Here is a 12,495-nt window from a genome sequence, read left to right as displayed (position 1 = left end):
TGGCACCCTGGATCGACTGGGGAGCTGGGACCAGTGGTTACCTGTTATCCAGCTTAACGGAAACCACATCCCCTCCAAGCAGGGAAGAGAAGAAGGAGATGTTGAAATTGTGCAGTTGATAAACCGCCACCTCCATGGGGGTCTGATACATTTCGGTGTTCATGGCTCGGGCTGCCGGGGAGCGCTGCCGGGCTGGGCGGACTGGGAGGGCTGCTGGAGCTGCTGCTGCGCGGGGCTGGGCTTTGCGTCCGGCCTGGGGCTAGGAAGGGGTCGAAGGCTGCCGCGCAGAGCCAAAGTCGGTCAGAGCTGAAGGAAGTGACTCGAGGGGTGTCACCTAGTGTGTCACAAACTCCAAGGCCGCCAGTCCAACCCAGACTCGGAGATATTTCGGCTCCTGCTTCTTTATATAGGAGGAGTCGGCTGCGTCACATGGCGTCAGGGGCCATGCAAATGAGTCCTGTACCGAGCTTTGTGGCCCAGTTAAACCACATCCCCTCCCTGAACCTTAGGCTGGGACTGTAAACAGTTCAGCACTTTCTTGTGCCAACTGGCATCTGCAGAGAGGGCTCTGGAGATTGGTAAAAACCAAACTGGAGCGGATTCGAGAGAAAGAAGTCCAAATGCCAGAACAGGAGGTGGAAAGCATTTAGTAGAGGGAAGAGCTGGTTTTGAAAGCTCTTCTTGAAGTGTCAGCCGATCTCACCCCCCCCACCCCCACGGCTTTGCAATGCTGTCCACACCATTGTCCCTGCACATCCACCTTACAGCATCGGGAGTCTCACCTTCTTCCCTCAGCCTGCCTTCTTAGTTTCGCTCCTGCACACACAAACTTAGTCACCTGCATGTCACCTCATCCAGCCAGCTGGCCCACTCGCCTGTCCCCAACTCCAGCAACCAGCCACTCACATCCTCCTTTGGAGTCCCTGTCCATGTTGTTGACTCATACACAGATCTGTGACATGCACCGGGCAGTGCACAGGTCTGAGCCAATCTGTGCATGCCAGAAGGCATATATGGAGGAGAGGGTGTCCAGGAAGTCAAACATGTACCAGGGAGAAGCTGGGGGCCAGGTGGGAGCAGGAGGGAAGGGAATGGGTAGGTGAACACGGGCCATTCTACAAATAGAAGTATCCAAGCCATTCCCTACTGCTCTAGCCCAGGCAGCCCTTTCCTTTGTGGTCTTCACACCCTACTCTGCCTAGAAAATACATTCAACTTGATCCAGGATCACGTGATGCTACCTTAAAAAAAATTTCGATACTTTACTATAAACAGCAAACGACAACAAAACTAAAAACACAGGCTATGTATATAAACCATCCCAGGAAAACACCTGCCCTGGGATGGGTCCAGCCAAATTTAGGGTTAGAGGCCATTCAGGAACAAACAGATCTCAAATCACAGGCAAAAGGAGGTTATTGTTGCCTGCTAAGAATTACATGTTTCCGTTAAAATATATTTTTGGTTTTTTCCCCAGCCTTAAACTTTTTTTTTTAAAAAAAAGGCATCTGAGGCTTGATAGCCTTTTCTCCCGCTTTTTCCTTAGTGCTCCATCTGGTGGACAGACGCAGAATTGCAGCAGCCAGAGGCGCAATCTAGACAGTACAAGGGACAGGTGATGCAACTGGGAGTGTTATTTACACCAACTCAGGGCCATAAGGAGAACATTGGGTTCCACTACATATACAATAGTTTGGATGAAGTTATGGCCAATACCCATGAATCCGTCTGTGATTCAGGCTGCGGTCCAAAGAAATGCTGAATGCAATCGTGCTGTTGGAAAAGTACCGGGGCCTCTTATCAGCAAAGAAGGTAATTATTATTTGCTTCAGGATATTTCTCCTAACCAGGTGCCTGGCACTGACACCCTGGCCAAGGCCCCAGTTAAGCCTGGTCCGAAGACCTTGATTTTTCTCCAGGCTGCCAGTGCAACCTATGCCGCTGAACAGACAGTATTTCTCACAATGACTTGTGGCTCCCACTGGACCCCACCAGTGCTAACATGTGGACAAGGACCACACTGTTTGCAAAGGGCTGACCAGTATTCCAAGCAACCCCCTACTGCACTAGCCCAGGATGGTGTTTCCCTTCACCCCAGTTTAGATGGGAAACCATCCCAATCTCAGGATATTCTGTTAACTTTGGGCCATAAGCTTTTCTGAACACGGTGTTTGTACTAAGCTCCATGGAGTATATAGAACAAAGTTCACACTATATTTATAGGTTATCAAGAACATTAGCTGAGAAAGAACAACACTACCTTCTTAAATGAGGAGCTTAATTGATAGTGGAATTCCTTGATCTATTCATCTGCCCTTTGTGCTACACAGAGCTTTCTAGGTCCAGGAAGAGCCTCTAGGTCGACCTCTCGTGGGTTTGCTAATCTTTTCTAAACTAAATATTACTACCCACCCCGAGATTCCAAAGAGGTGATAAAATAAAAGGGACAGAGATAAATTAACTGGGTTGGAAGGGAAAAACACCACCAGGAGAATAGGACAGGGGTGGAAAGGCTCCTTCAGTGGGACAGCTTATATGGCGACGTTGGGAGAGAAACCCAGGTAGTTTAGGGAGGGAAAGGAAAAGAGGTTATGTTTGCTAGTCAGACTTGCCTTGGAATTGTATGTTCATTATACTTGAATTAAAAAATAAACTGGGGCCTCCCTGGTGGCGCAAGGGATTAAGCACAGCACTGTGAAGCTAACCCCTTTGCAGCACGAGTTCGATCCCCAGCCGGCCAGGAAGCTACCCACATGGCGCGGCAGACCTCTCCTGACTTGCCTACTGCTCCCCTCAGCAGTGTATTACAGTCAGTCTGCCTGTTCTGCTCCCCACTCTGTCTCTGGTGAATCCTCTCACCACCACCACCCCCACACCTCTGGCCTGTACCCCAGTTCTTGTATGCATAAATAAATAAATCTTTAAAAAAAACTGTATTTGAGACCCACTAATAATAGCTGTCATTAGCTGAGCATCAGTTATGGGCCAGACACTGCTGGCTGTGCCTTGAACTCTGAACCAGTCACTGTCATTTTACAGATGAAGAAACCGAGGGTCCTAAAAGCTACCCAGTCGAAAATGGCACAGCTAAGAAAATGCAGAGCTGAAATTCCAGCTCATGTCTTCCTGCCCTTGAGAACAGTTTGGTTTTATGATGCTTACAAGTGAGCAGGGAATAGGTCTGTTGAATGCGGGAGTCAAGGCAGTTGGGGGATGGGCTGGAGGTGGCAGGAAAATGGTGAGGAGGAAACTAGGGCTAGAGGCAGGAAAAGTGCCTCCAGGCTGCCTGCAGCTCCTACTCAACAGGGACCATCTAGCTTTTTGGCCATTCACAGTAAAGCAGCACTGGGGTGCCAGAAGAAGCCCTGGGGTGCCAGAAGAATATCCAAAGCGCCTGAATGAATTTCATAAGAAGGCTGTGTTCACCCATGTTATTTGAGCCCCAGCATCCTCAGAGTTCCCCCTGTCTTAAGAAAATAGGAAACATCCATCCAACCACCTGGCTTCCAGAATGGACCATGTAGTCCCCGGGCATACAACATCCGCAATAGGTTATGGAGCCCTGCAATGATAACCGCAGTCTAGTCAAACCTCCAGTTCGGAGGCCCCCACCCCCCAACCCCGCCCCTCCTGCTGTGCTCAGCTTTTTAGGACAATGAAGTCAAGGAGAAAACAAGCTCCTATCAGGAATTTCGTTAAGAAAACAACTTGCGAAAGGCTGTCCACACTCAGTCAATCTCCGGTCCCCTCTAAACCTATAGCTGGCCAGTGAAAAGTGCTCACCCCGTGGCCTCGTGATCCTCCATGAGCAAACAACGGGCTGATCCCAGGATCCTGGGCTAGCCAAGGAAGACAATGGAAGTAAATGTCCTTGGAAAGGGATTCTCAAATAACAAGGGCATGAAAGTTCGGGGTCAAATAACAAGGGCAAGGAAGTTAGTGGTGAAGCTGTAGGAGGTTTCCTGTGCCATCCCGGGCACACCGTAAAATTCCTCTGGCTGCACCAAACTTTGTCGTGAGTGGAAGTCTGTGCTGGACAAGACATCTGTGATCTGACCTAACTTTTCTGAGCAAGGTGCTGATCCACGAGGACCTCAGTGTCCTTGTGTCCTGTGGCGGTGGGCCCCAGGCAGGAATGCGTGGCCTTGGGATTCAACAGCTCAACAACTCCAATGTTTCCAAATGTTTCCAAACCTCCTTTTCTCCACCCTCCCGCAGGGCTGGCTCTGGACAGCACCCAGCTGAAAAGTGAGGTCCTTTGCCTGAAGGCTATCAGATCTAGTCCTAAGACCACATGATTCTGCAATGAAACAGACACAGCTGGCCCCCTTCACTCAGGGGGGACTTTCTAGATGGAGGGGAACAGGATGAGGACCCCAAGACCAGCTCGTTCCATTTTAGGAGACCCTGGAAGCCACCTTGTTCCCTTCGACCCGGAAGAAGCGTCTCAGCATTCTCACCAGTCTGTTCCCCTTCCAAAGCCAGACTCTTTAGGACATGAGCCTTTCCTACTCTGGTTCCCACAGGGCAGTCTGGGCCACAGAACCCGTGGGCAGGAACTCAGCACGCGGGCAAGGGGTGGGGAGCAGACTCAGGGTGGGTGCGGTAGGTTGGGGGTTGCGATTAGGGAGAACATCTCACTTCCCTTTTTGTCACACTCGAAGCATTGTGTACCACACAGCCCAGAGGAAACTATTTATAGGCAAGTCTTCCTTATTTTCTACAGGGAACATTCCACCCAGAGATTCGGCAACCTTGCCAGCAAAACACAGGGTCTTGTGTCAGGAGAGGCGGAAAAAGACACGATGCAAGAGGTGCGGGACAAGCTACAAAGCAAACACTGGGTTAGGAGCTGGCAAAGGAAATCAAAAAGGATATTGAGCACTGGAGCGTTAGCGCAGTTAATGGGACGGCTGAAAAACAGCCGTCCTGGCTGGGCGGACGCCTCCACCGCGGGCCCCCTTCCGGCTGAAGCTCTGTGTACTGATTACTTACTTGTCCCTTTTTCTGAAGAGGCTGGGGGAAAAAGGAGGCCGAAACGCCATCACTTAATCTGCCCTTGTTTCTGTCTTATCTTCTCTCTTCCCCTGATCCCACTCCAGTGGGGAATATTCTAGACGGGAAGGCTGCTGCCACTTACACGGTTACTCTGGTTTTGTGGAAAATCCCCAAAGTCCAGAAGAAGGGAAGTAAGCAGGAAAGACGGTGACAGAGAAAGTGCCTTGTCCTCGGTGGGTCATGTGAAGTGCCCTGTGTGGCCAGGGTCCAGAACCCCGACTTTGAGGGTAGGAAAATGGGAGGAGGAGGCAGAAGGCTCTGGTGGGCGGGAGGGAGCCCAAGAAGAATCCTAGTAGAGATGGACATGCTATTGAAAAACCAGCTCCAGCAACTGATTTGGGCCCAAGCCTGGCAGGGGATGATGGCAGGAGTGATGAATTGTGCCTTTCAGCTCCCTCCAGGACAGGGTCCCATGTGAGCGTCATAAACAATCTCTGAGTGACACCAAGGATGACAGGCAGAACCAAACCCCATTTGACAGGGCCTTCTTCCCCTCCCACCCGCGTTCAGACAAGTCAAAAACTGTTCTTGTCAAATCCCCTCCATCACCCCAACTTTGATGGCTAACTCAGTGGGGGCAGGGACAGCGTCCTGTCCTGGTCTCAGCGGGACTGGAAGTATCGGCAACATTATCCAAGAATGCAGTGTAGCTTGGTGGATCTTAAATTTCGTGAATCTTGTGTCAATATTTATGCCTGTCTCCCTTCCCCGTATGCCCTGCAGCTGAAAACTGACCTCCATGACTCTTCCTAGCCCTCTTCTCATTTTCCGGCCTTCCCTTGCCCGTCTCACAAGTACCATATAGGTAGTCCTGAAAAAAGAGATTTCTAAAATTCACTTTGGTAAATGGAATCACCTCCTCGTTCCCCCTCTCTGCACTAGTTGCCAGCGCCGTTCAAATCAGGTCAAAGTCACCTGCACGCCCAGTCAATGTGCAAGGCACAATTCAGGGAAAGTTTTTACAAAACAAACTGGTAGTGCAAGTCAAAAAGTGTGCTTCTTTCCACAGTATCCTGGGCCTGTGGCAAACTCAGAAGTTTCCCTACTGGTTAGATCTCTGTGAAATGCTGGCTTCAGGGAAAAAAACAGAGCTTACAGATAGTAGGGAGGGCAGCCCGGGGTTCCAGAGGGCTGCGCCGCTGCCAATCTGGAACCTCACTTCATTTCTCAGAACGGGGCAGTGCTTTTCCTCTCCTCGCCCTGGCTCTTGGCCCGTGCCCACTAAGATGGAGATAACACAGCAGCCACATAAGCTTGCAGTTTCTGTGGGCCCTCTGGCTTCTCTGGCTTTGGGGGCCACAATGCCAGGGTCCCTCACTCAGATTCCTTTTCTTAACCCCCCAGGTTTGGAAACCAAGGGAGCATAGCCCAGTTCTTTGCTCTCTGAGCCTGTCCATTCCTTCAAAGAAGGGGGGGGGGCGGTCTATGTGTCTATGTTTAACACTCTGTGTGTGTGTGTGCTGGGGGGGGGTCGCCTCTACCTGCCAACAGCCCCTTGACCTTCCTTCTTTGGCTGTCTCCTCTTGCTTTTACCCTTGCTCTGTCTTGCCCTCCCAGACCAGTGTGTCTCTTCAGGCAACAAACACCCCCAGGTCTCAGCCCACCTGCTGGGCCCACTGCTGTTGCAGGCATGGAGAAGCGCTCATCAAGGACGCGGTCTCTCTCCACATTTGCTTGTCTGCACCAGCCCTCCACTGGCCTGCTGGAGCAGGGACACACTGGCGGGGACTCCCCTTGTCCTTTCTGCTCTGTGGAGTTGTCCCAAAAGCCAAACTGGCAAGTCATTTTTTTTCTGACAGTTGCCAGGGTTACTTTGAGAGGTATGCAAAGGTCTTGGGGCCAATGGTACTGCTTGGAAGATGAGGCCCAGGAGGATCTTGCTGGGGACGCAGAGCCAGCAGGCCTGGGGTCTGTGAAGAGGTCAGGGGCTCCGAGGTGGAGCACCTGGCTCCATTGTGGGCCCCCTGCTATAGAATGGGTGACCTTTGAAGTGGCACAGGTTCCCTGGGAAACAAAATGACGGTAATAATGCTGGCCTCTTCAGGCGCTGGGCTCTTGGGCGATGATGGGTAGGCATTATGAGCCTCCCCGGGCCCTCACATTGTGCTCCCCAGGCCCTCGCTTACCTCATAGCAGAGCTATTCACCCTGGGCTCACTTGAGGCAGCTCCTTGATCCTCTGTTGTGGGACTCTATGACTTGTGAAGAGGGGCTCTCTCAGCAGATTGCAAAGGGGCTGCCAGGCCCTCCCCATCCCCACCCCCACCTTGGACTTCCTGGATGGAAAGAAGGCAGCCCAGCTGGAGTGGGGGCAGTGGCAGGAGGGAGGTAGGGGTTGCAGGGGGGGGGCGGGGGGGGGGAGACACTGCTCCCAGAACAGAAAGAAAGGAGAGAAACAAGGCCGGCTCCTCCCTGGGCAGGGCCCCCCAGCCTTGGGAACAGCGCCAGGGAACTCAAAGGAGTGCTGGGAGGGGTTAAGAAAGGCCTCCGGCCCAGTTTAAGAACTGCTGACATGAAATACACACACCTTATCAGGAAGAAAGAGAAGCACAGAAGCACACGCACTTTTATGCAAACACCCTCTACGCCTTTCATGAACTCCAATTCACTGAGATAAGCCGGCAGAAGGACATCATTCTTTCTCTCTGCCTCTCTTCCTCTCCCTCCTCCCTCACTCAATCAATCCATGCATCAATCTCTCTCCCCTGCTGCTGCTGTTACGAATGCCACCTTCCCCATAAACCCAAAGGGCAATAAGGCAGAGGACGTGGCAAGATGGCAAGGCAGGACACTGATGTCCAGAGCTGTGCAGGGGTCCCCGGTGACAGGGTCTCTGGGGAAGCCCTGGTGCTGTCAGGTCCCCTGTTTCAACGATGTCAAACACATATTCAAATGAAGAGAAATGAAAACAAGCACCGTTTGTGCACAATTGTATCAATGCTTAAGAAATGGTTTCCACAGGCTCCTCTTGAGGACAGTTCTCTCTGGAGGCAGGCTGGGCTCAGATGCCCTAGGTGAGTGTCTACCTGAGAGGTGTGATCGGAAGGGCACCGAGACCAAATTCCTCTCAGTCCAAGCTATTTCCCCAACCTGACTACTACTCAGTGCCTACCCATGTCACCCTCTGAGTCATACCCTTGGGATTTAATGATCTCTCCTGAAGTTCCTTGCCCGTTCAGGAATTAGGAAATTTTTTTTTTTTTTTTTTGCAATGCAGAAAAACTTGGGAAAATGCCATATTCTACCACTTTAGTCCCAATACTTAAATGTGAACTATATTTGCATATTACTTTCAATAGAGTGGCCTTAGACAGAAGGCTGGGCTCCCAGAAGGTAAACCTTGATGGTGGACTATGTCAGGAAAGAAATGGGTCCAGAAAAGGCGCTTAACATCAGGATCACCTGAGGGAGCTTGTGGAGAGTACAGACGTACTGGCTTCCAGCCCATGAAAATCTAGTGGAATGGGTCCGCACTGGAAAGGTATTTTTCAGGTGAGGTGGAGGCAGCTCTTCTGGCCCCAGTTCATGGAACTCTTGGGGGAGCCACAGGCCTAAAGATGAAAGCCAAGATGGGGTCTACCCAAAGAGCCAGTGTCACCACAAACCACTATGTATGACACGCCATGTATGACATTAGGCGTATCTCAGGGCCTAATGTCTATTCGGCCATCTCTTTCTCTCACCCCCACAAGCTGGATCAGAATGTAAATAAATGAAAGCTGCTACTTAGAAGGCTAACCCGAACCTGCTCTGATATATAACCCAATCTTTGGTAAACGTTGCCTGTCTGTTACGAGGCGCAGATTGCTTCTAAGATACTGCACAGCTGTCAGTGGGAACCCTTGTTGGCCTGAGAGGTTGAAGATGTGGGGGGTGGGCATCACAGGGTGCGAAGGGAGAAAAATCAGGGGAGAGCAGGGAGGGGCTAATTTTTCTCCAACTGGATAGTTTGGTCCATTAACTGGCCCTACCTCCCTTCCACGGAAGCCGGCGCTCCTTCAGCCCTGTGGCTGTCACTGCCAGGGTCAAGTGTGAGTCTGTTCCAAGGTTGGCTGCAGGGGTATGACTCACGGCCCCCTCAGGAGCCTGCTAGGGCTGACTACAAAGACTTGCCAGGATCTCTGCAAACATACCCATCCCCACCCTGATCCAAGCCTTGCCCTCCTGGCCCCTGCCATCCTCACCCCACCCCATGGCTGTGAGCCCCTCCCTGGCAAACTTGCGGTCTCACTGGTGCTCACCGACACCCCTCTCCCAAGAGAAGGCAGACAGGGAATTGGCTGCTCTCTGTGGTACACATCCGGCCTGTGTTTTGGTATTTTATTTTATTTTTATGTTTAATTTACACTGCCTGCTAGGTTTGGGGCTTAAATAAACAAAAGCTATGCTTCCCCCAAGGCCTGAACTTCCTGGTTGCCTGTCAGCAACGGAGTGACCCTTTAACCTCTTCTCTTGCTCCTTGAGACAGGCAGTGCGGGGGCGGGGGCGGGGGGTTGGTAGGGGAAGATATTTTGGGTCAAAAGCCTGGAAATTCTTCCTACCAGCCTAAAATACCACCCCCAGTCGTTCTTGACAGCTGGAACGTTAAATCCTGAAGCCACCGAACCTACTACAAACTTCTTTGAAAGGCCACAGCAAGATGGTAAGGGTAAAGCACAAAAATGGAAAATTCAGAGTAGCTGCACTGATTTGGGGGGGGGGAATCTTTGTCTCACTGAGCAAAGACAGAGTGCCTGTGTTTGCGGCATGAGCAGTGCTGCAGACCCAAAGACTGGGCGAGCGTGGTGGGCCTACCCGGGAAAGGGTTTCTGCCAAAGCTCATAGACCTTAAAAAATAAGAGGAACACTGGCCCCTATGTCCCAGGACAGAGCTCTACCAGCAAGGTAACGAATCATGGTCAACAGTTCTGACATCCTGTTATTTGCTAAAACTAATAATACTGTGGAGTTTGTTGACAGAGTTGCAGAAGAGCTAAAGTAAATATGGAAACTGAGGAACAGCCAAGTATGGACAGTTACTAGCTCAGCAGTTGAGAAGAAGGGAGTTTCACAGATATTCCTTGGGCATCTTGGGGAAGTAGGGCCTAAGCACAGTGGGGAGACCATCCAGAGCCATCTGTCATGTCACTGCGATTTCTCTGCAGCTATAGGTTGCAGCAGTAATGGGCTTGGCCCACAGGACTGGTCCTGAGTCCTTTGACAGAGTGTAGGGTAAATGGTTTTCAGGCTGTTCTGCCCTCCCCATTAGGATTGCCCTGCCTGATGGGGCTCCTGCATTTTGTTACATTGTTATAATTATATTGTTTACTTCTGGGAGCCATGACTGCCCTATGGAGATATCTGCCAGGAGAGGCAGAGGCAGGAGAAAGGAGAAAGACCACCAGAGAAGGCCAGAGTGAAGACTTGTCCGGGGCTCAGAGGCCTACCTGCCCCCTGGCCCTCCTGCCTGCTGTGTACCTGGTTGCTGCACTACATGTAAAAGCTAAATAAAAGCCTGAGAAAGCCACCGAGGGCTCCAGGATTCTCCTTTACCTCGGTCTGCTCGTATCATAGAAATCCTGCTCTGTCCCATCCTGCCCCTACACAGAGTTATGATAAGAATTAAAACAGCAAGTGCTGGTGAGGATGTGGAGAAAGGAACCCTCGTGCACTATGGGTGGGAATATAGACTGGTCCAGCCCCTATGAAAACAGCATGCTGGTTTCTCAGAAGATTAAAAATGGATCTGCCACAGGATTCAGCATTTCCACTTCTAGGTATCTACCTGAAGAATACAAAAACACTAATTGGAAGGGCTGTATACACTCCTATGTCCGTGGCAGCACTATTGACAATAGCCAAGCTGTGGAAACAACCTAAGCGCCGTCACAGATGAGTGGATCAGGAAGATGTGATATATGTATGCAATGGAATACTACTCAGCTATCAAAAAAGATAAACGTTTGCCGTTTGCAGTTAGCATGGATTATGCTAAGTGAAATAAACCAGAAGGAGCAAGACAGACAGGGGATATAGTGTCGCTTATGTGTGGAACATAGAGAGACAAAACAAAGCATCGGTTAAAGCCAAACCAATAACAAACCCTAGAAATCTGACTGTAGAACTGAGGCTACCTGAGATCCCGGGATGAGGAGGGGAAAGGACAAAGTGGGGAGGGAACACTGTAGACTATGGGTGCTTTGATGGGGGCACATGGGGTTGTAACAGCACCTGAGGGGGAAATACTATATTTTTAAAAAAAAAAAATATTTTTTATACAAGAGCTGGGGTCTGTCCCCTCCTGGGAAATATAATCCCCAAACTATTTATTCATTTCATTTATTACAAGTTGGCAGAGGCGCGGGAGGGTGAGAGGATTCACCAGAGAGAGCGGGGAGCAGAACAGGCAGATCTACTGAAATACACTGCTGAGGGGAGCAGTGGGGGAGATAGGAGGGGTCTGCCGCGCCATGTGGGTAGCTCCCTGGCCGGCTGGGAATCGAACCCGCGCTGCGGAGGCTGCAGATAGCTTCACAGCGCTGCGCTCAACCCACTGCGCCACCGGGGAGGCCTGAGATCCTATACTTCTAAAACACAAACATGATGTCAGCCAATGGATCATTGCCTCAATAACAAAAAAAAAAAGATTCAAAAACAACCACTTAAACAATGAAAATACAAAGGAAGGACTCCCCTAGTGCTTAAGCTGGGGAAGGTGCCCCCAAAGATGCCTCTAGCACTCGTAATAAACAACTTGGTCAAAGGGGAGAGGGAGCACATACGTCAGGAGACCAGAGTTCATTTTCTACCTTGGCTCCACGCCAGCAACAAGATTGCTTAGAAAGTTTTTAAACCCCTTGTGGTGCTAGTTCCTCATCCATGAAATGGAAGTGATCCTCCCCTCTCCGACAAATCCACCACACCAGGTGTAGACTGTTTATGAATATCCAAAAGTCTGGAAACAGAGATAATGTTGTCTTTCTTTTTCTTTCTTTCTTTTTTTTTTTTTTTTTTGCAGGCTATGTCCTTGACAACACTATACATATTTGTGTTTTCAGACTTGGTGGTCATCATGTGGGCAGCATAGCTGGGTTCTTTGCAGAGTAAGACCAACCATTTGACTGTTACATGCTCTCTGAAGAGTAAGGGCCCTGGTCCCCAACACTGCCGGCCCATGGCTGGCCAAAGAGCAGCCCCCTCCTGGGAAATATAATCCCCGAGCTATTTATTCATTTCATTTATTACAAGTTGGCAGAGGTGATACATTGCCCCTGCCCCCAGGAATCAATGCTGTTTCAAAGCCTAGTGTTTCTAATTCTCTGTCTAGTTCTGAATTTGGCTTCCACAGTTTCCCCTGTTACCCATACTGCTTATGGGGAAGGGGCAGTTTGAGGGATTGATGTTAAAATGGAATCAGCATTGACATTTAGTCTCTGGAAGGTCTCAGCTATCTTACCCT

At 50.4% G+C, this 12,495-nt stretch overlaps 1 protein-coding gene across 3 annotated transcripts in view; it reads right to left on the bottom strand.

Moving 5' to 3' along the window:
* TSC22D3 (TSC22 domain family member 3) overlaps nucleotides 1-12,495 on the bottom strand; it is a 72,066-nt gene that overhangs the window by 3,318 nt on the left and 56,253 nt on the right. The window contains exon 1 of one of the 3 annotated variants that reach the window (XM_037512109.2): nucleotides 7,185-7,260. The exons of 1 other annotated variant lie outside the window; for it this stretch is intronic. In XM_037512109.2, coding sequence (XP_037368006.1) covers nucleotides 7,185-7,189 — 5 coding nt within the window. In that variant the 5' untranslated portion in view covers nucleotides 7,190-7,260. Of the gene's footprint in view, nucleotides 1-41; nucleotides 392-7,184; nucleotides 7,261-12,495 lie in introns of those variants that run through there. One more of the 3 variants, XM_037512108.1, reaches the window with a different exon arrangement.

The sequence above is a fragment of the Talpa occidentalis genome, unplaced genomic scaffold, assembly GCF_014898055.3.
Source record: "Talpa occidentalis isolate TD23 unplaced genomic scaffold, MPIMG_talOcc4v2.1 talOcc4.15, whole genome shotgun sequence".
In the NCBI taxonomy this organism is placed as follows: Eukaryota; Metazoa; Chordata; class Mammalia; order Eulipotyphla; family Talpidae; genus Talpa; species Talpa occidentalis.
The sequence above is the reverse complement of the archived record's forward strand: the minus strand, read 5'-3'. Positions and strand labels throughout refer to the sequence as shown.